Source organism: Amyelois transitella, chromosome 4 (genome assembly GCF_032362555.1).
Source record: "Amyelois transitella isolate CPQ chromosome 4, ilAmyTran1.1, whole genome shotgun sequence".
Taxonomy (NCBI): Eukaryota; Metazoa; Arthropoda; class Insecta; order Lepidoptera; family Pyralidae; genus Amyelois; species Amyelois transitella.
In genome coordinates this window covers 8,717,935-8,741,039 of record NC_083507.1, presented here as the reverse complement: position 1 = coordinate 8,741,039, position 23,105 = coordinate 8,717,935, and the positions used below count along the sequence as shown (strand labels likewise).

The 23,105-nt window shown below is 38.0% G+C and overlaps 3 protein-coding genes across 5 annotated transcripts in view; 1 reads left to right on the top strand and 2 right to left on the bottom strand.

Annotated features, from left to right (window-relative positions):
• The first annotated feature begins 548 nt into the window (after positions 1-548).
• On the top strand, positions 549-2,288 carry LOC106136921 (protein cereblon). Of its 2 annotated transcripts, XM_013337593.2 has the most exons (4): positions 550-870; positions 985-1,187; positions 1,667-1,850; positions 2,223-2,288. In XM_013337593.2, the coding sequence occupies exons 1-4, from the start codon at positions 771-773 to the stop codon at positions 2,264-2,266; spliced, it is 531 nt and encodes a 176-aa protein (XP_013193047.2). In that variant the 5' UTR covers positions 550-770; the 3' UTR covers positions 2,267-2,288. The 2 variants fall into 2 exon arrangements, with proteins under 2 accessions (XP_060810519.1, XP_013193047.2); XM_060954536.1 differs by having other exon boundaries at positions 549-870; positions 1,667-2,288.
• Positions 2,289-2,417: 129 nt separating this feature from the next.
• LOC106136919 (serine/arginine-rich splicing factor 4) lies at positions 2,418-5,362 on the bottom strand. Its single transcript, XM_013337588.2, has 3 exons — positions 5,127-5,362; positions 3,979-4,398; positions 2,418-3,662 (listed from the first exon to the last, which is right to left on the bottom strand). The coding sequence occupies exons 1-3, from the start codon at positions 5,152-5,154 to the stop codon at positions 2,923-2,925; spliced, it is 1,188 nt and encodes a 395-aa protein (XP_013193042.2). The 5' UTR covers positions 5,155-5,362; the 3' UTR covers positions 2,418-2,922.
• Positions 5,363-7,293: 1,931 nt separating this feature from the next.
• Positions 7,294-23,105, bottom strand: part of LOC106136899 (GTPase-activating protein) — a 33,384-nt gene continuing 17,572 nt past the window's right edge. The window contains exons 6-18 of one of the 2 annotated variants that reach the window (XM_060954353.1): positions 22,632-22,780; positions 21,921-22,137; positions 20,901-21,104; positions 18,642-18,785; positions 17,615-17,709; positions 17,048-17,158; positions 16,310-16,446; positions 15,853-15,994; positions 15,460-15,656; positions 14,931-15,063; positions 9,474-9,532; positions 9,280-9,427; positions 8,525-9,112 (exon numbers count right to left, since the gene is read on the bottom strand). In XM_060954353.1, the coding sequence (XP_060810336.1) occupies positions 8,674-9,112; positions 9,280-9,427; positions 9,474-9,532; positions 14,931-15,063; positions 15,460-15,656; positions 15,853-15,994; positions 16,310-16,446; positions 17,048-17,158; positions 17,615-17,709; positions 18,642-18,785; positions 20,901-21,104; positions 21,921-22,137; positions 22,632-22,780 (2,175 nt within the window). In that variant the 3' untranslated portion in view covers positions 8,525-8,673. Of the gene's footprint in view, positions 9,113-9,279; positions 9,533-14,930; positions 15,064-15,459; positions 15,657-15,852; positions 15,995-16,309; positions 16,447-17,047; positions 17,159-17,614; positions 17,710-18,641; positions 18,786-20,900; positions 21,105-21,920; positions 22,138-22,631; positions 22,781-23,105 lie in introns of both variants that reach the window. The other variant, XM_060954352.1, reaches the window with a different exon arrangement.

Here is a 23,105-nt window from a genome sequence, read left to right as displayed (position 1 = left end):
TAATGTCCTTGTTTTCTGTTTGATTCCTATTTTATACTGGTTTTCAACTAACGTTCGGCGCCATCTATTATACTACTCTGCAAACATTTTTTGATAACCACTACATAATAAAACACAATAACACTAGATGGTAGTATATTCCTTAGTGAAATTACGTAACCGAATATCGACTACAACTATTATAGGAGTATTACACACTTAATCCGAAATAACCGATTGCTATTCATTTAAATCCACAGAAAGGCACATGAAGGAATTCAACAAAAATATGTATGATTTTAAAAATAATAATGAGTGAAAATATTGAAGATGAAGCAATTGAAACTGAAAAATAATTTTATTTTGATTTTTGTTCTTTTATTGTTGTAATTACAAATATGTCAATGAATGCAGTTCTTGAAACTAAGAAAATTGTTTGTTAATAATTATTATATTATGAGCAAAATTATGAAATCTGCCTTTTTTTTACCTACCTACTATTTTTTAAGGCGAGTTGTTTTTTAGCTTTTTGGGGTTGGCAACACTGGACATAAGTCAAAATTTAAATTGTCAATCGTGCATGCGTCAAGTCAATTGAAGTTATTAGAATGTAATCTTGTTCACAGCTGATTATATTTTTTGTTTCTTGTTCTAAGTTTTTTTACTCTGATATAATCTATAATAAATCAGATTCAAGCAATTCTGTGTCAATTCGACAAAAATATCATAAAACATATGGAGCAAGTTTTTTGACAGAAGTATTAGTATATTCATAGTAAACTGGTAGAGGCATGTTTATAATTTTTAAAACTTTACTACTTTTGTCAAGTGTTTCCGTTAATCTACTCACGTTTGCTGAAGAATATTCAAACCCAGAAAATAATGGGCAAGGTAAGATCAATCAATACATACTATCGAGAGAGAAAGTGAATACGAAGACGGTATTAGCTTCAAACACGCATTCCTTAATTAGTGCGTTACCCACTTGTTTTGTTTTTATTTCAGAAATACTATTATGCCGTAAATGTGGAGCTGACGTGGCGGATTCCCATTACTTATTTAGCATACCCAGTTCTGGAGCACACAAAACAGAGAAACAAAATCTATTTGGAAGACAAAATGTCACAGTACAAACATTAGTGAATCCCTTTGGTATTAAGTTTGAAATAGTTACTGCTCAAAAAGCAAGATGCGAGAATATTGGACCTGTAAGTTAATTTCTACTCTAACGACGTGGTTGACAATAATATCTACTACATATCTGTTATCGAGTGATTGTTATTATATACCCTCGGAAAAATTAAATATTTTTTGACTACCTACAGATGTAAAACAAAAGGGAAAATATGCATAATTTTCCAGACTTTTCTTCCCAATTTTAGCTTGAAAGTGAATGTTGAAAGAAAAAAAATATTCCCCAAAAACAGTTTAGTGCGGAATAATTCTGTAAAAGAGTAACGAAAATATAGAAGTGTCATCTAAAAATTATGCCATGGTCTCTTGTCTCCTGATCCCTGATGTATGTGGGTTAAAGTTACCCATATATTTTTTACAGGATCTAATTTGATATTTATGAGGATAAAAATTAGAATTATAAATAGGATGTAGATAATTATCCAATGTCAAATAAAGTTTTTTTCTCTTTAAATTCTCATGAATATAAGAAAAACTTGTGTTTTCCATCCAGCATCAAGCTGCAGATTCATGGTTCCCAGGCTATGTGTGGCAGATTTGTACTTGTCCACATTGTGGTCAACATTTGGGATGGACATTTGAATCTGTAGATAATTCTGATACTAAAGATGAAACAAGTCTCATGAAAGTCCACTCCTTTCATGGATTGATTTTGAGTAATATACTCGGGGAAAACTGTAAGTTATTTTCTTTTACAACAAGCAACCCACCTTGGCTTTACACAGGTAGCATTATAGATATAATCCTCATAAAACCTTCTTTCTAACATTTCAACAGGACCAAAATCCGTCCACAAATTTCCGAGATTAGTGCATACAAACAAACAGAGATGACTTTATCATAATTAAAACCTCTAATGAATAGTGATTAGAGTAAACCCCTTCTTATAAAACTATTTCTTTTAAAAACAAATTCTATGAAAATGGTAAGGTATTTAAAAAAAGTAAACAAATTGCTAATTTACAGGTACACTGAAAGCTCTTCCACCAAATATTTTAATCTTAATGTCTTATCTATTTTAAATCATAATATTGTGTTTTCTTTTTCAGTCACCAATTCATTAATAATGATGCCGAAAGTGTTTAATATGTAAAAAAATATATTAATGCAATTTATATGATTGTTTATTCTTAGAACCTTGCTGCACCTCTCCCATTTACAATCACTGGCCATATCCTAAAATATTTCTACATTGTTCTGTGTAAACTATAACTGAAATGAGTATAGAGTAGTAAAACAAGCCATTGAGAACTTTAATTTTATTAGAATATTTTCATAGTAACAAAATTATTTTTTAAAGTATAAAGCATTTTAAGTCTTCAAGCCAAAAGAAAACAAAAATAAGTAATTGAAACAAACTATACTTATGTATTTTAAGTATTTAATAATAGAAAATGTGTTAAAGTATACACAATGGCAAAAATAGTTGGAGGACATGAAATATCAGTCACTATTTTTAGTAAATTAAAATTTATTTTTAACTTGACTTAAAACTACATACACTATATTGAAATTTAAATGAAGTCATGAGTCATATTTACACAATATTTCTCAAGTATAAACAGTTTACTTGGGATTTCTTTGATCAAAATACTTATAAGCAAAAATCATACCTATTGTACACTCTAATGTATATTACATTTCTACTTGGTTTTCAATACTGTTACTGATATTTATTCCACAATGTCCTTACTTCTTAAAACTAAAACAAATATATTTTAATCAACCTTAACCTAAAAATTGTTTCACTTACGTACTAGCAAATCTTTGATGAAGTGACTGGCCTGTGGATGCCGGAGTTGGAGTAAAGTTGACACCTGCTGGCGCATCACCCGAGACATTGCTGCTGCCATATGATTTCCCTTGAATAGCTGCAATTTCTTTTTGGAGCTTGGCATTTAAAATTTGTTTATTTACAAATTTTCGCCCAATTCCACGATTCCCTCCTCTGCCTCTTCCTCGTGAGCTATTAGACCTCCGACTAATATTAGACCTATTTGAACGGTTAGACCTGTTTGATCTATTGGATCCCATAGACTTTACACTGCCTGGCCCTCTTCGAGTATTGTATCCCCCAAACTGGTTATTAAGCTGAGCCAAACTTTGTCTGTTGAGGTACCCTGCATTACCGACACTGTTACGGCGACGCTTCGCGAAGTCATTAGCCACACTGACTGTCAATTGTGAAGCAGAGCTGAACGAGTTGTTGCGAGATCTTGTAAAAGTCTGTGACCGAATAACGTTATTCTGCATAAGCATGTTTTGCCTTTGTTCTTTCAGTATTTGATCAGATCTCAGCCCCACATTACTGTATCTGTTGCCAGTGCTTAACCCTCTGCCTCTCTTTGAGATTCCCCTTTTAGCAACTGCTAAAGGCTTGCGAATGTTGTTACCGCCACCTCTGCGTGTTGTGACGCCCAGGCGACTGTGCACATTGCCATTCAAATTAGGGTTTGAATTTGACCGTCTTAATCTATTTTGTTGACCACCTATAATGAATACAATGAATGATTATAAAACTGAACTATGAACAATAAAAAGTAAGCTAAAGTTTTCATAGGATCTATCCTTCCATACTTGTATATGTGAAAGTATGTCTGTATAATGTGATTATATAAAAACTAAGTGAAAAACCTGAACATTTTAGGCAACTGGAAGTATGACTTACTTGCTGGAAGCATTTTCAATGTTAAAATAATGTTTATTTTGGATTTATCTTTGAGGACTTCAAATATTACATCCTTGACAAGAATATAATTTGCTGCAATGCATATCTTTAAGTAACAACTTAAAAAGTAATCTTACCTCTACCTCTGTTAAATCTTCCAGTTCTAATTAGAGGTGGCATTTCAGACTGCTGATCCTCAAGTCCTGCACGCCCTTTAGGAGTAAGACCTCTAGTGAATTGATTTCTTGAATTTGACCTGCCACGAGAAATAGATCGGATGCGCTGGCGTGAACGGGAGCGTGCGCGTGACTGGGAACGGCCTCGGGATTGTGAACGAGATCTGGATTGGGACCGGCCCCCCTGTGGGCCTCGAGAACGCGAGCGGCTTTGTCTGGCGCCCAGGGTACTGGCACGGGACTGTGAGGGTCCTCGCTGACCAACACCACGGCCTCGCCCGCGCCCTGTACCTCGCCCAGTGCCTCGCCCACTAACACGGACACCCCCACCGCGACCTCTCCCTCGAGATCGACTCACCCGATTTTGTTTGATGATCTCATCTAGAAAAAACAAATAGACAATTTAGACTCATATTCTAATAGCTCTGCATGTCTATTTATACGCATTTTAGGTGGTGTTGTGGACAAGAATTCATTATAGTTTTATCATGTCTAACTCAAGCTAGGAATCTCAAATGCCTGGCAAAAAAAACCGGAGTACACCGCGTGAAACAAAAAATCCTGTTATTTTCCGTATTCGCAGACATTTTGGAAAGCCCTCTCTTAGAACCAGTTAAGGAACCTGCATGCCAATTTTTTAGACACAGCGGTTTGGGCTGCGCATAGTCTGCCGCCACTCAGTAATTGATATAGAATACCCTTTTCGTTCGACCTTTTTCACTGAATCCTTCTAATGAAAAAAATGTGAAAGTTTTGTGTGTGTTTGTTACTCTTTTACGCAAAAAATTCTGAATGGCTCGGATAAATAACAAAGTTAAAATTAATAGGTTTCGGATGATCCGCTTTAGATACCTAGCGGATGAATTTGGTGAATACCTATATAACCGTGTTATTTTTCTGTGAATGCATGCTATTTATATCCAAACGTCATAGCCGTAGTCACACTATTATTTTATATCAATTTTATTCATAAATAATGCGCTTACTTAATAGCATCGAACGGAATAAGCAATACAAATTGTATCTTCATGAAAAAAGTACTAGCTGAGCTGGTAAATGTTAAAAGTAGGAGGGAAATTGTTTAAAATGAGCATATTGTTGCAACTTACCGAGAGACATATTAACGGAGTCAGCCATTGTCTTCCTTTTAAAATACACTGTTCTGTAATGTTTGAGAAATTATATGAACGTGATTAATACAATCTCTGAAGATTAGGTACTTCCTTAGATCAGGTTGTTTTTGGAAAGAAATGTTTTTGGTTGACGTCTCCGTGTTCCCAGTTTTTTTTCAATTCAACTCACTCACATAGACCACAGATAATAATATTAAATGGATTTGATTTGACAGAAACACTGGTGTTGCCCAATGCCCATGTTTGTTTGTTGCTTGGCCAGTGTTGCCACAATTGAGTTTCTAAAAGGTACATAGCCAACAGCAAAATTTCTTTAAAAAATAATCATTTAAGAACCAAAACATTCATTCATAGTTTGTTTTTTGAAGAAATCATTGAACTGAAAGCAAATGTACAAAGGGAGTGTGAATGGAACTGTTGGAGTGGGAAAGATTAGACGTGTGGCGACATCTCTACGCCACTTGTCACAACATCAAATTACACAACAACTGTCAATCATCGCGAAGAATTTGACGCGCTCAACCAATAGCAGCGAAGAATCTAAATCGCTATTTTAAAGATTTCACGGATTGGAGCTATATATACAACCTCCGACACAATATCGACGGAGCCGCGGCTCCCCAGGCATAACACCTAGCCTGGCGGAAGAACTTCCCTTTGGTGGCGGTCGAGCCGAATCATCGCACCCGCTACAGACAAAAAGACCTTATTCTAAAATAAGGTCAGTCAAAAAACCCGAAATGCTTGCTTGCATGAGGGCAATATGGATGAAGCGAAAGAAGTAAGCTGGGATTGTGGCAAGCTGAAAAATTTGGTGTCTGCCTACCCCTAAGAGGCGTGACTTATGTATGTTTTGAACTGTAAATTATATAACATTCACATTCACATACACTTTATATTCGTAATAGGCTATTTGACTGTAATAAAAATATACATTTCTTTTATGTCATCAGTCTTAATATTATTTTTTTGGAGCGATTTGTAATTACGCGTGATAAAAATATTGCATTATTTACACAAAGTCGGTCTCCGAAAATTAGGTTTTTTATGCAGCTGTCACGTGACTAAAACGACCGTGATTGGCTATTTCTATCATGACGTAGATTACGCATAAACAGCCTGTGGATTGTACCGTTCCTTGGTGTTCGCTATTATTTTTCAAGATTTTATAAGTGTTTTATCGCTCGGAAAACATAGGTAGGTATTTAATAATGGAAACCAATTTCGTTGGCGTCTTCTTTAAAGAAAATCCAGATTTCTATACTGCCGAACTGAGGAATGTGAAAAAGTATTAGAAAAATAAATAATGTTTTGTGTTAGATGTCGCAATCACAACATCAATGTAAGTATATCTTGGTAACCATTGATCTTAGATCACTATTTAAGTTATTATTGGTGATATATCATCAGGGTTATGCCGAGCAAGCTGAAACCACTTCTTGCGATGCGAATATTCAAATCCATCGGCACAGAAAAAAAACAGTTTCGTAGGAGTTTTTATTGTTGTATTAGAGCATTGTGGCACTGCACAACATTTATAGGAACTCATTTTATTAATTTTCACACATATGACGTGGCACAAGTTAAATAAACAAGAGAAAATCAAATCTATTCGAAACACCAACAAGCTCTGTATGATATTTATGAGAAATCTACGTCACTGCATGCCATGGCCGCCATATTGCTAAAAGTCGCGTTTTGGCGACATATTTGAATATTGCATTTTCTTTTTCGATTTTTAAATATAATAGCTAAAATAAAGACAGAAAAGTATTTTTTTAGGGCTCCTTATAAACAAATAAATAATACTCTAAGATAGTTTTTAGACCTTTGTCAAATAGCAATAATATAGACAATAGTCTACCAGTCAATCTCAGATTTGGGGCGTTCCGGGATAGACAGCTATTCAATCATAGTGACGTTCTGTGTGTTTTAACTCCTACTGAACGTGACGAGAAATATGTTCAGTTCATCTGTGTGTAGCATTGCACAGCAGGATAATTTTACTCTCTGAATATATAGCAGGATTAGGTTAAAGATATTAAAATAAATACATGTAATATATAGATAATTTAAATTAAAAATTCAGTTATAGAGTTTGCATATTTGTGAAGTTTTATTAACAAAATGAAAATAAATGAAATAAATAACATAATATGTATATTTTGAGAAATATTATTTGTACATTATTTAATCATCTTAAAATTAAAATTTTCCTCATGATCAGAGGACAACAACGCACATAAAATACAAATACAGTTTAAAAATTATCAGAAACTATTGCAAAATTATTAATTAATTATTTAAAACTAAGAAATCATCATATGTACCTCTTGTACGAGTTTTAGTATTCGATATAATTTGCAATTGACTGAATATTTTTTATATACAGATAATAACTACTTTAAATCGATAAGCCGAGTTTGTAAAGTGAATCACAGTTTAAGTAATGGTGTTTACAAGTGGACGTACCGCCGCGAGCAGGCAGCTGCGTCTTAAGGCCGTGGCAATCATCATGTCACAATCATAATTATACAATATTATTCACTAATATTACAAGTCTTTGATAAAATTAATTATTTTTCCGATAATATCAAACTTAAGTACATACTGTTGTGCGGAATCTGAGTTTTTTGGGTGTGCTAAAAGTGGTGTAGAAAAGTAATGTTTATATTCAGACAATAATGCTATATCTATAGAAATAATATTATCAATAATTACAATAGAAGCACGGAAGATATTCACTAGTCGTTGTCAGAAGACACATGAAATATTAGTAATTATTTCATGAAAACTAACAATATATTTTAATTAAATACACTAAATTTCAATATTAAATTAGTTCAGTTATACAAAAATATACTACCTCATATATTGCTAGTTTCAACGTGAGACATCAAACGTAGAAAAAAATCATCAGTATCATTTAGAATTTTACAATTTATTGTGCTAGAGGAATGAGAAGTCGTCGATCGACGACGAGGTCGCACAACGCTTGGCACCATTTGAGTATTTAAGCTATCGTATAACTAAACGTACCGGTATTCATTCTAAGCCACTACGAACTAGAGCAGGCACGCTTCAGGTCGACGAGAGAGTTCGAAACAAATCGAGAAATGTTGAGCCGCGTTCCCACAGGGGCGCGGCTACAGGCGGATGTCGTTGGCGGCGAGCAGCTCGCGCCGCCAGCCCGCCCCGCGCTCGGGCGGCGGCTCGTCGTCCGTGCGCACGAACGCGCGGCACTGCACGTCCTCCTGCGCGCCGTAGCGGTGCAGGCTCAGGAACTTGAGGTTGGCCACCACCGACGAGTTCAGCGGCCGCGAGATGTTCACGGTGGTGGCCGAGCGCTCGATGCGGCGGCGCGCGTCGCTCGCCGGCGCCAGCTCCAGCGACTGCCCGCGCCCGTACAGCCGCGACTGCCCGAAGCGCGGCGTCAGGCGCCCGATCAGGTTGTCCTCCTTGCGCCCGCTCTTGCCGCCTTCCGCCTCCGTCGCCTTCGGTTTCTTTTTCAGGAAGAAGGGAGTCAGCCTCTCGGTGAGCGGGCGCGACGTCGACGCGGCGGCCTCCTGCACGTTCGACGTTGAGTTGGAGGTCTTGAGCGGCTTCGTCGCGGTCGTCTGGCTCTTGATAGGGTTGGACTTCCTCTGGACGCTGACTCTGGAGAACTTGCCGCAGTCTTCATCGTCGGGGTCGGGGTCGGGGTCGTCGGGCTCGTCCTCGCAGACCTTGAGCACGCAGTAGTCGCGCCGCAGCTCGTCCAGCAGGCTGTCGTCGGTGGAGGCGGCGCCGGGGCTGCGCGGCGGGGAGGCGCGGCGCGCGCGCGGCGGCACGGCGGGCGGCCGCTCGCGCGCGCTGCTGAAGTCGGCCATGAGCTCGTACTCGGCGCAGCGCAGCGCGCGCGGCTCCACGTGCACGTACTCGCCCGCCGCGCCGCGCGGCCGGGGCGGCAGCGCCGGCTTCTCCTGAACATACAAACGTTCATGCGTTAATCCAGTTAATGTTTGCAATGGTGCGTCAAGCAAAATCTCATACTCAACGTGTGTGACCAGTTTCTAATTCAGTTTCAGCAAAAAAAAAAAAACTAACCTAGCTCAAATTAGTAAGTCAAAAGGACTCTAGAAAATAATACCTGCGAAGCATCACTATCTTCATCGGGCTCGTGCTTGAGACACGACATGGAAAGGTACCCGCTGGCCGCCGACTTGCTGGACTTGCCGGAGGAGCGCTCGTCGGCGTGGCGCGCGAGCCTGAGCGAGTCGCTGCTGGAGGCGCGGCGCGCGGGCCGCTCGCCGCGCCACGCGCGCCACGCCTCGTCCGCCGCGCCCGCCGCCCCCGCCGCGCCCGCCAGGTGCAGGTAGTTGTCGTCGCCTATTGGGGCTTGCCTGTAGAGAGGGACGTAACTTACAACCTGCTTGTTAGGCGAGACGTATTGGAACGTAGAATCCTTGCTCATTATATTTCTCAGCTTCATTCTTAGCAATTATTTTTACATATTGTAGTCGAGCTTCCACGCCACCGCCTTGCACGTTTGTAGAAAGTGGGAAAAAATAAATTCACACTGGCAACACCATCCCCACCTCACAGCCGCCCGGTTGGATCTCGTCATTCCGTGTTTTCGTGCTCAAGCCTTCGCACGTGTACTACTATTTTCGAAATCATTATGCCGAATAAAAGGAAACGTGACAGCAGCAGTGAAAGAATCCACAAGAAAATAAAAAAGCTTAAATCACAATTAAAAGAAAAATCAAATAAAAAACGTAGGCGTTTAATTATTTACTCGGACAGCGACAACTCAGATTATGAACAAGAAGGTGAGTTTATTATTTTACTTCATTTTACCCACTATTTTGATAATAGTGGTTTTTATTTTACGTAATAGTGGTTTTGATATTAAAACTTAATCTACCCACATATATATTTTTTTTATTCTCTGTTCTGTTAAAATATTGTATGCATAAAACTTTTCTGTCCTGTGATGCGAGACGCCATATGGGCCATCTCTTTCACGATATTAAATTATCAATGAGCGCAATAACGTTACAAATACACCAAAATACGTATGTGATGCGAGACGCCATCTGGGCTATCTCTTTCACAAAAAATACGTAAAAATGCATTTGTGGTACTGCGAGACGCCATATGGGCTATCTCCATTACGTTTAAACAAATGTTTTGTTGTAGGAGCCGATTTAATTCACAGTGCTAATGACGTACTGTCAAGCCCTACTACAACGAATTCCAATGAAATACCCTCAACTTCCCAGGCAGTGGAGAATACAGATTCAGAATTAGACAACGAAATTCTTGTTCTATTGGGTAGCGCTCCTAAAATTGATAATAAGTTTGGCAAACCAACCCACAAAGACTTGGCGTCTAGATGGCAAGACATCCTGTCGAAAGGGCTTTCCAAAGATGAAAAAGATAGATTATTAAATGAATATTTAATACCCGAAAATTGTGATATGCTTGTGGCGCCATCGCTTAACGCGGAGGTAAAGGTCGCATTAGCCGACAATATGGTAAAAAGAGACTCTTCTCTATTAGCTAAACAAAAACAGTTATCTGTAGCTATAGCTGCCATTAATCAAGCAATTGAAATGACAATCTCGAAAGAAAGTCACACAAAAATTTTAAAACCGCTGAGCGATGCATGCGATTGCTGTGTGATAGTCACTTCAGTGATACGAGAACACGCCGTGGATTTGTTATATCTTCGATAAACCAGGAACTTAGAGAAACTCTTACGGAGTCAACCCGAGACAAATTACTTTTCGGAGAAAACATATCTGAAAAATTAAAATCAGCAAAGAATATAAAGAGGTCGGCAGCCGATCTTAAACAGATCAAAAATGATAGGTATAACATATTTAATAAAAATAATTTTATTAAGCCGAACAAAAATTCCAAAGCTCGTTTAAACTGGAAAACGATGCCTCGGAAGATAACTCCCAAGACGGAATCGGGCAGAACGCGCCAACGCCAGACTTCGGCCAACGACTTTCAACAGCGGGGACGTCGAGATCGGGAGACATCGGAGCGAACAGGGAGCAACAGGAGGCGCTAAAAGAGGTATATTCAGGGCGTCTTAAGTTTTTTTTCTCGAAATGGAAAGATATCACACAAGACTTTACAGTTTTGTCTTGGTTAAAAGGATATAAAATCCCTTTTAAGTCTACTCCTTTTCGTACAGGTACTCCTAATGTAGTGCCCAAGTCAAATGCAGAAGACAAATTATTTGTCAATTCTATTAATTCTTTATTAAAGATACAAGCCATTTCAGAATGTAAACATGTGAATAACGAATTTATATCAAGTGTGTTTTTAGTACCCAAACCGAACGGTGACCACCGTTTTATTTTAAATTTAAAATGTTTAAATAACTTTGTTACAACTTACCATTTTAAAATGGAAGATTATAGGACAGCGTCCAAACTTATAACAAACGATTGCTATATGGCATCTTTAGACATGAAGGATGCCTATTTTTTAATACCCATAGATATAGCCTTTAAAAAATTCCTTAGATTTCAATATAACGACCGTTTGTATGAATTTAATTGTCTTCCATTTGGTTTATCTACAGCACCGTATGTATTTACGAAATTGTTAAAACCTGTGATTGAATTCTTGAGATCTAAGGGTTTCATGTCTGTAATATACCTAGACGATATTTTTTGTTTGGGTCGTACTTATAGAGAATGCCAGAAAAATGTGTCTTATACAAAAAGTTTACTTGAACATCTCGGATTTCTAATCAACAATCAAAAAAGCTGCTTTACACCTAGTAAACAGTGTAAATTTTTAGGTTTTATTTTTGATTCCTATGACATGGTTTTAAAACTACCCGAAACCAAGGTTAACAAAGTTAAAGACCAATTGATTAAGTTAAGACGTGTCAAAAAGTGCAGGTTACGCGATTTTGCAAAATTCGTAGGTTTAATAACATCAGTTTGTTCAGCTATCAGTTACGGTTGGCTTTATACTAAAGTTTTTGAGCGTCATAAGTATCTTTGCCTTCAAAATAATCCTAGCTACGATCAAACAATTAGTTTACCCGAAACACTAAAGCATGATATCGATTGGTGGCTTGATAATATAGAATCCAGCGGGAATCCGTTTAGATTCAATCAATTCAAACTTGAAATATTCTCAGACGCATCTACTAGCGGTTGGGGAGCTCATTGCGATGATAACAAAATCTATGGATTTTGGAAGGATCATGAATCAAATTTGCATATAAATGTTTTAGAATTAAAAGCAGCTTTTTTCGGACTGAAAACTTTTGCAAAAAATTTGTCTAATTGTGAGGTATTGTTGAGAATTGACAATACTACTGCTATCTCATGCATCAATCGAATGGGAAGTGTTCAGTACCCTCTCTTTCATGATATAGCAAAAGAATTATGGCAGTGGTGTGAGAAACGAAACCTTATAATATTCGCATCTTATATAAATACACATGACAATTACGAAGCTGATCGGTTGTCGCGTAAAAAATTTACGGATACCGAGTGGGAACTATCTAACGAAGCTTACCTTAAAATTGTACAATCTTTTGGCAAACCAGACATAGATTTGTTTGCAAGCCGCTGTAATTCTAAATGCACTAGGTTTGTCTCCTGGAAGAGTGATCCAGATGCGTGGAGAGTAGATGCATTTACTATTTCTTGGTCTAAACTTTACTTTTATGCTTTCCCCCCGTTTGCACTTATACAAAAAGCATTACAAAAAATAATAGCAGACCGAGCTATAGGAATAATTGTTGTGCCATATTGGCCAACCCAACCGTGGTTCCCGGTATTGAAAAAATTGATCGTCTCAGATTTCTTAGAGTTTGGCCCGAGTATTAACTTGTTAAAATCTCCTTACAGGTTGTCCCACAACATGAACCAGACACTCATTTTAGCTGCCGTGAAATTATCAGGAACTCGTTATTACGCAAATCCTTAAATGATAAATCTATCGATATAATTTTGTCTTCTCTTACCGGTAATACATACAAACAGTATGATTACTGTATCAAAAATTGGATTAATTATTGCGAATTGAATAATTTTAATTTTTTAGAGCCATCTATTGCAAATCTCATTAATTACTTATTTTCACTCTTTACTAACGGGGCACAGTATGGTACGATTAATTCCCATAAGTCGGCAATATCTTTGTTATTAGGATCATCTTATCTTAACAACGAGAGCGTGAAACGATTTATGAAAGGAGTTTTTCATCTCAGACCTACAGCTCCCAAGTATAACTTAACGTGGGACCCAAATATTGTGCTAAATTATCTAGCAACGCAATGGCCTAATGAGTCTCTGAATTTAGAAAAATTATCAAAGAAGCTGGTAACTCTTCTAGCGCTGGTGACTGCACACCGAGTACAAACCATTTCTTTAATAAAAATATCTAATATAGACGTAAAAGAAAATGTAGAAGTTATTATTAAAATTCCAGACCGTATTAAAACAACACGTGTAAATTCAGAGCAACCAGTCTTAAAATTGCCGTTTTTTACCGAAAACCCACGTATTTGTCCAGCTACATGTCTCATTTTATACATGCAAAGAACAATTAACCTTCGCTCATCCGATGAAGATAGTTTATTTATAAGTTACCGGAAACCTCATCATAAAATCACATCACAAAGACTTAGCAAATGGATTAAAGATACATTGCAAAAAAGCGGTTTAGATACTTCAGTTTTTACAGCGCATAGTACTCGGCATGCAGCCACGTCTAAAGCTAACGCACTAGGGGTTAGTCTAGATGTGATTCGTAAAACGGCGGGTTGGAGTGAATCTTCTTCGGTATTCGCGAGGTTCTATAACAGAAGCATTGTTACTTCTACGAATCAATTCTCAAAAGCAATTCTCTCCAATCAACAACATTAATTGTTATGTTAAACATATGCCGTTCTCAGAATGATAATTAATATATTAGGGTTTTTGTTTAATGTCAATTGGACACAATTAATAAATATTGCTGATTTTTCATAATTTTTTATATTCTTTAAACATCCTACAATATGTAAAAATAATTGCTAAGAATGAAGCTGAGAAATATAATTAATGATCAAACGAACTTACCTGTACGTGAAGTTCGATCATAATTATATGATCAGCTTCATTCGATGCAATTATTAATAACCCTCCCACATAGTTGATTGTCCCACCCACCATTATGAAAAATCTAAACATGCATTTGGAATATGTTGCTTTGAACTAAATGACGAGATCCAACCGGGCGGCTGTGAGGTGGGGATGGTGTTGCCAGTGTGAATTTATTTTTTCCCACTTTCTACAAACGTGCAAGGCGGTGGCGTGGAAGCTCGACTACAATATGTAAAAATAATTGCATCGAATGAAGCTGATCATATAATTATGATCGAACTTCACGTACAGGTAAGTTCGTTTGATCATTAATTATTCACCAAAACATGTATGAAAACAGATAGTGAAGAAAAACAAAATATGCTTCTCTTCCTGCGCAAATTATAAAAGTCCATAGAGGGAAGGGCTTCTCCTATCGGGATTATGTCCATGAGCTAGCAACCAGTTTGAATCTCAATTCCACGTTCACTTGTAATAATAGAACGTGGCCTTCGACTCTTTATGGTGTGTTGGCTCTTCCTAAACGCGTGTTGTATGTATGTGAAAATATGTTAATTCTGATTAAAGTTTTGTGTCGAGTGTGTGTCTTCGGAGCGTTTAGAATATTCTATTCTTTAATGTTTTAATGATGGTGGAAAATCTACGACGTTTTACAGAAATTATGCCGTACTTGCTGCCATATTTTGTTTCCCGAGCTAACGACCGCCGGTATGTCCGGTGCCGGTGCTCTAAATGGAACATCTCCTCTTGCAGGTCTCGTAACGTCGCCGCCTCAGCTTCTCGATCTTCCGGACTCGTGTTATCTGAAAACAAATAGATATAATAATTTAATCGGAGAAAATTTCGTACATGCTAGAAAAATCGTGTCAAAAACCTATAATAGATATTCAGTCACTTGTATAATGGTATGAAAACTCTATATTCGCAGTTCTATGAAGAAGTTGGAATTGTAATTCAAAAATAGATTCTTTTTTAATCTTTTGAGACACTGAGAAGGGAAAAAGAACAGACGATTTAAAATTCGAAATTTCAGTCCAAATACCAAAATTTTTAAGACTGTAGGCTCTGTCTACCCCGCAAGGGATATAGACGTGATGATATGTATGTATGTGTGTAAATATGAAACGCGTGCAGCCAGCTGCAGGAACCAGCCTTGCGCCACAGTGCTGTACAGCTGTAGACGGTAACACTATACACACCTGGCGGGCGCCGCGTGCGCTCGTCGATCTGCGTGGCGTGCGCGACCAGCAGCGCGTGCAGCCGCTGCAAGTCCCGCGCGGGGTCCAGCCGCAGCGCTAGAGCGGCTGGCCCGCGCAACACTTCCCTGTCGCCGGCCTCCGTGGCGCATTCCGACGTGCCGCCGCAGCCTTCCGCCTCTGGTTCCGATCGCCCACAACTGTAATGGATTACAATATTTAACTTGATATCAGATTGTTGCGAATTGTAATTTTCTTTTGCCATTTTAGTTATCAGATCGTTAGGTTATCAGCGGTTACGAATAACTCAAATGTTAGAAAACTCACAAATATTGGTCCGTCTATTTTTTCAATCTGTTTACGAATATCCAGGGCTATTCAAAATACAATAGTTACCAGGTCCAGTAGGTGTCCTTGTAGTAACCGCGATGTGCTTTCACAGCAGGCGAGTGTCGGCACAGAGCAGTGAGCAGCCGCACCCACTCCGCTCGCTCAACGCAGTTGCTCGCTTGTACGTACAGGACTCGTTCGCGATGTACTGCGAATATAACATTGAATATTAAGAATATTTTCCCGTGTTCAGAAGGATAGATAGGTTTCATATTGTACATGTTTTAGCATTTTTTTTTTCTATTTGCTTTTAGTGCAGAAAGGTCGCTGTTGATGAAGTCAGTACCACATTGTACAAATATATCACAAACTTTATTCATATGTCGATTACATCTCTAGCACACTTTCGCACATTGCGAAAACAAATTGTGTTGGGAATGCATAGTCATCTTTGAAGCGAACGCACTAAGTATTGCACAAGCGGAGACGTCGGTGTGTCGTGTTGTACGTGTAAGCCGCTCACCGATCTGGAAGATGTTGTTGGTGCCGAGCGGCGCGCCCTGCGGCGGGCAGTCCACGGCCGCCACGGCCAGCACGCCGCCCAGCGGCAGGCGGTGCGCGGGCGCGCGCGCGCCGCAGCGCGACCACGACAGCTCGCCGCTGCCCGCACACGACATAACATTATATACACTATACTACCTTACGTTACGTTATAACAACTATTTAAGCGCATCCTCGACGCTTATTATCTGCGATGCCTTTTTTTATTTGGGAGTTTTTAATTTGGTTGACTGGAAGAAATCCTAATTGGGAAAAGTCCGACATTGTAAATATTTTTTAATTCCAGGCACTGTATGATTTCATATTTTTTGTGCAATAATCTTAGCCGAATCCATTGAGCAATTGTGTTATGAATAAGTGAGTTGCGGTTCCCGACACTTAAGAATAATAGAACCACTCCAAATCTTTCCTATGGATGTCCTAAAAAGCGACTAAGAGAATGGCTAATTAACCAGAGATTCTTCTTTTGCAGGCCTGTAGTTCTTGAAATGAGCGCATTCAAACAAACAAACAAACTCTTCAGCTTTATAATATTAGTATAGATAATATCTTTGGAACTTATTTGGCGGACCCCGGATCCTGAAACACTTTTGGGAGGGCGCAACCGGGAACACGCAGAGATGAGAGAGAGATCTTTGTAACTAAATTCGGGCCGTTAAGTATTTTTAGTTAAACTAGTTTTTAAATGCCATAAAAATACCTGGTAAGCCTGAAATGTCTCCGCTTGGCGTGCGTGTGCGCGGCGCGAGCCCAGCGCCGCCGCGGGGAGCCCGCGCCCGCGCGCCCGCCCTCCGATCGCTTTATCATCGTCCTGCCGGGGAATAACACACCAATTAACTATATTTTCTTACAGTTTAGTTACGTGCGTGTTAAAACCGATGTTTTATATTTATTTCTAATAAAACACGAAAGTTTTAAAGAATCATTCTTTAAATTTAGATGTCGACGCTGATATAGTTAGATATTTGTAGGAAAGATATCAAGGTAGCAATTGACCAGCATCGACGGTAATATCTGTATATAAAGTACCAAATATTACTTCATTGTGTTAAGAATGAGTACTTATGATTCTCATTTTACTACATTATGACAGACTACTGAACTTTATAAAAAAATATATCTGGCATATACATACAACTTACCCGTATCTGATCCAAAAGACGCACAGAAAAGAACATGAAGTTAATAGATCATCAAGATAGTAAAAGGAAAACTTTAACTGAAAAAAAAAACTTCTGAACTTTAAATAAAAATTGACATAACTCACCCTTCTTTGAGCAGCACTGGTGTTTCTTGTACATTATTATTCTGAGTATCCGAACTCGAGGAGATTATTTCTAAAAACTGCTTTATTGCTTGCACCTGTAATAGTGAAAAAATACAATCTAAAAAAATGTATAGGTATATACTCGCAAGGAACAATAAAGGTGGTTGAAAGTATCTGAAATAGTGAAAAAATACAATCTAAAAAAATATATAGGTATATACTCGCAAGGAACAATAGAAGTAGTTGAAAGTATATCTTATAGATCTTAAACAAATATTCAAGGAGAGTGTGAGTGAGAACGTTGGTCATACAGTCAGGTCAGGTCAGGACTCCCCCAAAAAATGAAAATTTGGGAGAGAATGAGCAATATTAATTTACTTCTTTGACAATTGCCACAATCACCGTATTTCTAGATCCGCCCCGGCTTCGCACGGTCAGTATAAACTTTTCTCTTGAATCACTCTATTAAAATCAAAATCCGTTGTGTAGTTTTAAAGATCTAAGCATAGATACCTACATACAGACATAGGGACAGACGCGAGAAGCGACTTTGCTCAGTTACAATTTAGTGATAAAAGGAATCGAATCTTAGGATCCTTATTAACAGCCACCGTAAAAATGCAGTAATAGCGGTGTTATCAACCTTCTTTATTTATTATTTGTAATATATTAACGTGCAAAGCCAGCAGACATACATATGCATTGCTTCCCATAGTAACTGTTGTCATGACATTGTTTTGTTAGAAGTAGACATCAGATTTAATTTTATTGTAAAATATTTTTATTATTTGTTTCCACCAATATAGTTCATTATTTCTTTCCTTTTCAGCTCTCCTTCTTTCTCCTTTCGTGTATTATTAGTTTTATTAGTGTATATATAACTTTCACTATACTTCCTACAACAGGCATTAACCGCGCAAGCAACGTTTTGATTCCCTTCAACTTCTCTATAGTGTAATCTCTATCAACTATATCTAATACATATCTCTATCAATTTCCCTTTAGGCCTGTACAACAGAGTACTCACATGTTTGGGCGTACAGAAGCTGCGGTACAGTTCCGCCATGTACTCCTCCTTGCAGACTTGCTGCGCAGACCGGCTGCTCACCAAGTTGCCCAGAGACTGGATTGTCTTCGAGATCAGCGTCAATGTGCGGTTCGTCTGCGGGTCCTGCAAAAAATTATTTACTTTTTAAACGGTTTTATTTAGCTCACCCCGTTTGTTTTATTCTTGGGTCAAATTTAGTAATTCAAATTTCACCCTCTTCCTGTCAACCGATTAATCTGAAATTTTGTATACACTTTGGATTTTGGTGACAATATAATTATGTTTATTCATTATCATTATAAATTCAAGATGGCCGCCGTTACAAAATGGCGGATAATTTAGGTTTCATTAATCCCATCAATATGGGTATCAAATGAAAGGGCTCAACAAGCAGAATACAATATACTATAAAAAATTGAAATCCAAGATGGCGGCCTCTACAAAATGGCGGATAACTTAGGTTTTATCAATCCCATCAACATGGGTATCAAATGAAAGGGCTCAACAAGCAGAATACAATATACTATAAAAAATTGAAATCCAAGATGGCGGCCTCTACAAAATGGCGGATAACTTAGGTTTTATCAATCCCATCAATATGGGTATCAAATGAAAGGGCTCAACAAGCAGAATACAATATACTATAAAAAATTGAAATCCAAGATGGCGGCCTCTACAAAATGGCGGATAACTTAGGTTTTATCAATCCCATCAACATGGGTATCAAATGAAAGGTCACTATCATGGGCTTCTACAATACATGAAATGCAGGGCAGCACTGTGGATCACGCAGTCGTATACTTAGGTGCGAAACTGTTTGAAGAAGGTCAAGCCTACGTGGCTCTTAGTAGAGTAAGATCTTTGCAGGGACTACGTATAGAGGAGTTGGACTGCAATAAACTAACGGGCAAGAAACCTTGCAATAATGAAGCACTAAATGAATTAAACAGAATGCGAAATAAAAACTAAAAACTAGAAAATAAAAATAGGTAAAAAAACTTTTTAATTTAAACGGTTTTATGTTAAACATACATTGCAATGTTTAATATAAATGTACTAAAAACCAAAAAATAATAAAATAGATACAGTCATGGGAATTATAAACATATGCATAGAGTAGACTAAAATAAAACCGTGGGGCACGTCAATTGTCTACAAATTATAGACTTAATGTGCGATAGAAGAATCGTTTAATTCGTCGTTAGGCAGTTGGCCCGCAGACGGTGCGCAAATTACTTACTATTTTGCTGGCTAGCGAGGAATCGTTTCACTGCTCGTAGTTTGTCTTTAATCGACAAAACTTATGATAAAAGTACTACTCGCTCAACATTATGAAACCCTAAAACTCGCTTAATCGAGCTTGCTAACTTGTTTCCACATTCTAGCCCTACTTATCACACGTCCATCGTTGTCGGTTGAACAACTGCCTAATTATAGTGTAACATTACAAAACAAACATTTTAATCAACGATTGTAGACAATTGACGTGCCCCACGGTTTTATTTTAGTCTACTCTATGCATATGTTTATAATTCCCATGACTGTATCTATTTTATTATTTTTTGGTTTTTAGTACATTTATATTAAACATTGCAATGTATGTTTAACATAAAACCGTTTAAATTAAAAAGTTTTTTTACCTATTTTTAATAAATAATTATTCATTTTACTGATAATAAGCTTATTACTTATTACTACAGACTTACTTACAAGTACTCTATCGAGAACTCCGCATTATTGTACCCACATATATTTTAGGTTTTGTTTTCTTTTTTTGTATAGTGTTCTTTGACTAAATACTTTAACCAACTCTGCACGCATTTTTAAATTGCATTATCACTTCTAATATACAGTTATATTGTCAAAATTCAAGTACCACAACTTGGTTTCTACGTTAGTCAGTAGCTGGTTGTAGTAATGCGAAGTCGCACGTCACGATGCAACTGCATCGCATTGCGTCCCAACGTCGATGTGAAATCAACCTCTCGTACAAATTAACATTACTCATACACGACAGACGCAATGCAGTTCGTGTGTGTGCATTTTAACTTTTCTAATTTTCCTTTCCTTTTTTAATCATTTATTCATCAGTTTCTCTACCATGAGAAACTTTCTGCTTGACTACAAGTTTTATTTATTTATTTAGTACATATATAAAAGAAATTCATAGAATCAGATTCCTTCCATTTCGTAAAAAAAAATAATCTATGCAACAAAACATCGTAAACAAAGACTCACTATCTGCTCGGTGGTCAAATCGAACAGCCTCGGCCCCAGGATGGCGGGCGCGAAGAACCTTAGGAAGATGAAGCCGGACACCACCGAGTAGCGCACCTCCGCGTTGCGCGGGAAGTGGCGCGCGGCGCACTGCCGCAGCGCGTCGAACAGGCGGCACATGGCCGGCGGGCACATCGCGTACGACGACGTTATCGCCGCGAACACCTGAACGAGATATATATCACTACATAGTATAAAACAAAGTCGCTATTTTAGTCTGTTTGTCTGTATGCTTAAATCTTTAAAATTACGCAGATTTAATTTAATTTAAGAGGAAGGTTTTTATGTATAATTTTTTCCGAATTTTGCATCCGTGCGAAGCCGGGGCGGTTCGCTAGTATAATATATATATATATATACATATATGTATTATCATGTCATTATCACTTACGGGGTGCACAAACAGTCTGAAAAGCCACGTTCAGCTGTATGGCATAAAGATAGAACTGAGTTTCAAAGTGCCTGACAGGTTGCTAGCCCATCGCCTTAAAGAAGTATCTTTTTTAGCCTGAATTTTATTAGCCTGTCCCTTAGTCGTCTTTTACGACATCCATGGGAAGGAGGTGGAATGGTCCTATTCTAATGTACTGGGAACCACACGGCCTTGGAGAGGTGATTATATGTAATTTAATTTCACTTTTATTAACAGGTGACTATGGATTGTCAAACGCGTCATTATCAATACTGCGGCACTATGGATAAATAAATAGCTGTGGTCCTGCAATGAGACAATAGCCTTAGGTCATTTGACTGAATTTAATGATTTTGTCAAAAATATTAGGAAGGATATTCGATGGTTCTTTGTAACAAACCACAAATTAATAAGCTTTCGTAGTGTGATATTAAAAAAAAAGTACAACATGTGAACTTGGCTCTGCCTATAGACAAACTCATAGTAAGAAAAAACAAATGGCAAGTGACTGAAATTATGAGCAGGCAGTATAAAACAGGACATAGATACGGAACGAGGCATCAACTCACCCTTTCGACGTATTCTTTAAGGTTAGCGAGGTTGGCAGTCACTGTCGCCGAGGGTTTAACCCTCGCGGGGTCTATTTCACAGGGTTTTTTCTCAGCCAGCACAGCTGCTAAGGTAGGCCGTAGAACGGAACGCAGATACGAAGCACCAGTCAGTCTCATCGCCTCGTCCATCATTTTGGACACTAGCGTGTTGCCACGGAAGATCGTCGTTGCATCACTGAAACAATATACAAAATTGTAGGCAATAGTTTGTACATATGTAGCTATCGGAATTTAGTAATAGCAAATTCATGATGATCAGATAATACATAAAACTTAGGAACATACATATCTCTATGTATCAATCAATCTATATCCTTTGCGGGTTAAACAGAGCCAACGACCTTGAAAAGACTACGACCACGTTCAGCTGTTTGGCTTGATGATAGAATTGAGATTCAAATATTGACAGGTGGCTAGTCCATCGCCTAAAAGAATCCCAAGTTTATAAGCCTATCTCTTAGTCGTCTTTTACGACATCCATGGCAAAGATATGGAGTGATAGCCATGGAAACTAGATGGAGTGGTCTTATTCTTCTTTTTTAAAGGATCCGCGAACTTAGTAAGTTTGTTATAATTTTGGCCGTAAGTCTACAATACACTGTTACAACTGCTTAGCTGAGCCCCGTCAGTCTAGCTGGACTTGATCTTTATCGAACTGATCAAACTCACGTCAACACCGATATCTCGGAATCGGCCAGTTCCCTGACCATGGGCACGATGAGGTCGTGGTGCGTGAACAACCGCACTAAAGGCTGGGCCGCGTCAGTCTTGCTGGACACGATCTCTCCAAGGATGTACACCGCGGACGCAGTGATAGGCTGGAAATATGAAGGAAATTATTAATTGATTTAAAATTGAAATTATTAAATTTTTGATTATTTGGTAGCCAAGAAGCTTTTGATGAAATTGTAATGTATGTCCGCACAAATTCCAACTAATACTATAAATGTGAAAGTAAGTTTATTTATTTGTTTTCTATTCACGTGCTATCCATTGTATTAGTCTTCTTGACATTTGGCCTACATAGGCCTATAATTAAGAGAACATAAGATACTTTTCATCGCGGTAAAATATAAAGATTCTGTGAAATTTGCGAAAAATCTGTTTTCTTTTGTATGTGGCGCTAAAGAAGCTGGTAAAAGC

Excerpts from the sequence above, each read along its gene's own strand:
- LOC106136921 (XM_060954536.1), top strand. The coding sequence starts at position 771 with ATGTTTATAATTTTTAAAACTTTACTACTTTTGTCAAGTGTTTCCGTT. Across the intron at positions 871-984 it reads CCCAGAAAATAATGGGCAAG|AAATACTATTATGCCGTAAA; the intron begins GTAAGATCAATC and ends TTTTTATTTCAG. Across the intron at positions 1,188-1,666 it reads GATGCGAGAATATTGGACCT|CATCAAGCTGCAGATTCATG; the intron begins GTAAGTTAATTT and ends TTTTCCATCCAG.
- LOC106136919 (XM_013337588.2), bottom strand. The coding sequence starts at position 5,154 with ATGGCTGACTCCGTTAATATGTCTCTCG. Across the intron at positions 4,399-5,126 it reads CTCCGTTAATATGTCTCTCG|ATGAGATCATCAAACAAAAT; the intron begins GTAAGTTGCAAC and ends TGTTTTTTCTAG. Across the intron at positions 3,663-3,978 it reads AAGATTTAACAGAGGTAGAG|GTGGTCAACAAAATAGATTA; the intron begins GTAAGATTACTT and ends TATTCATTATAG.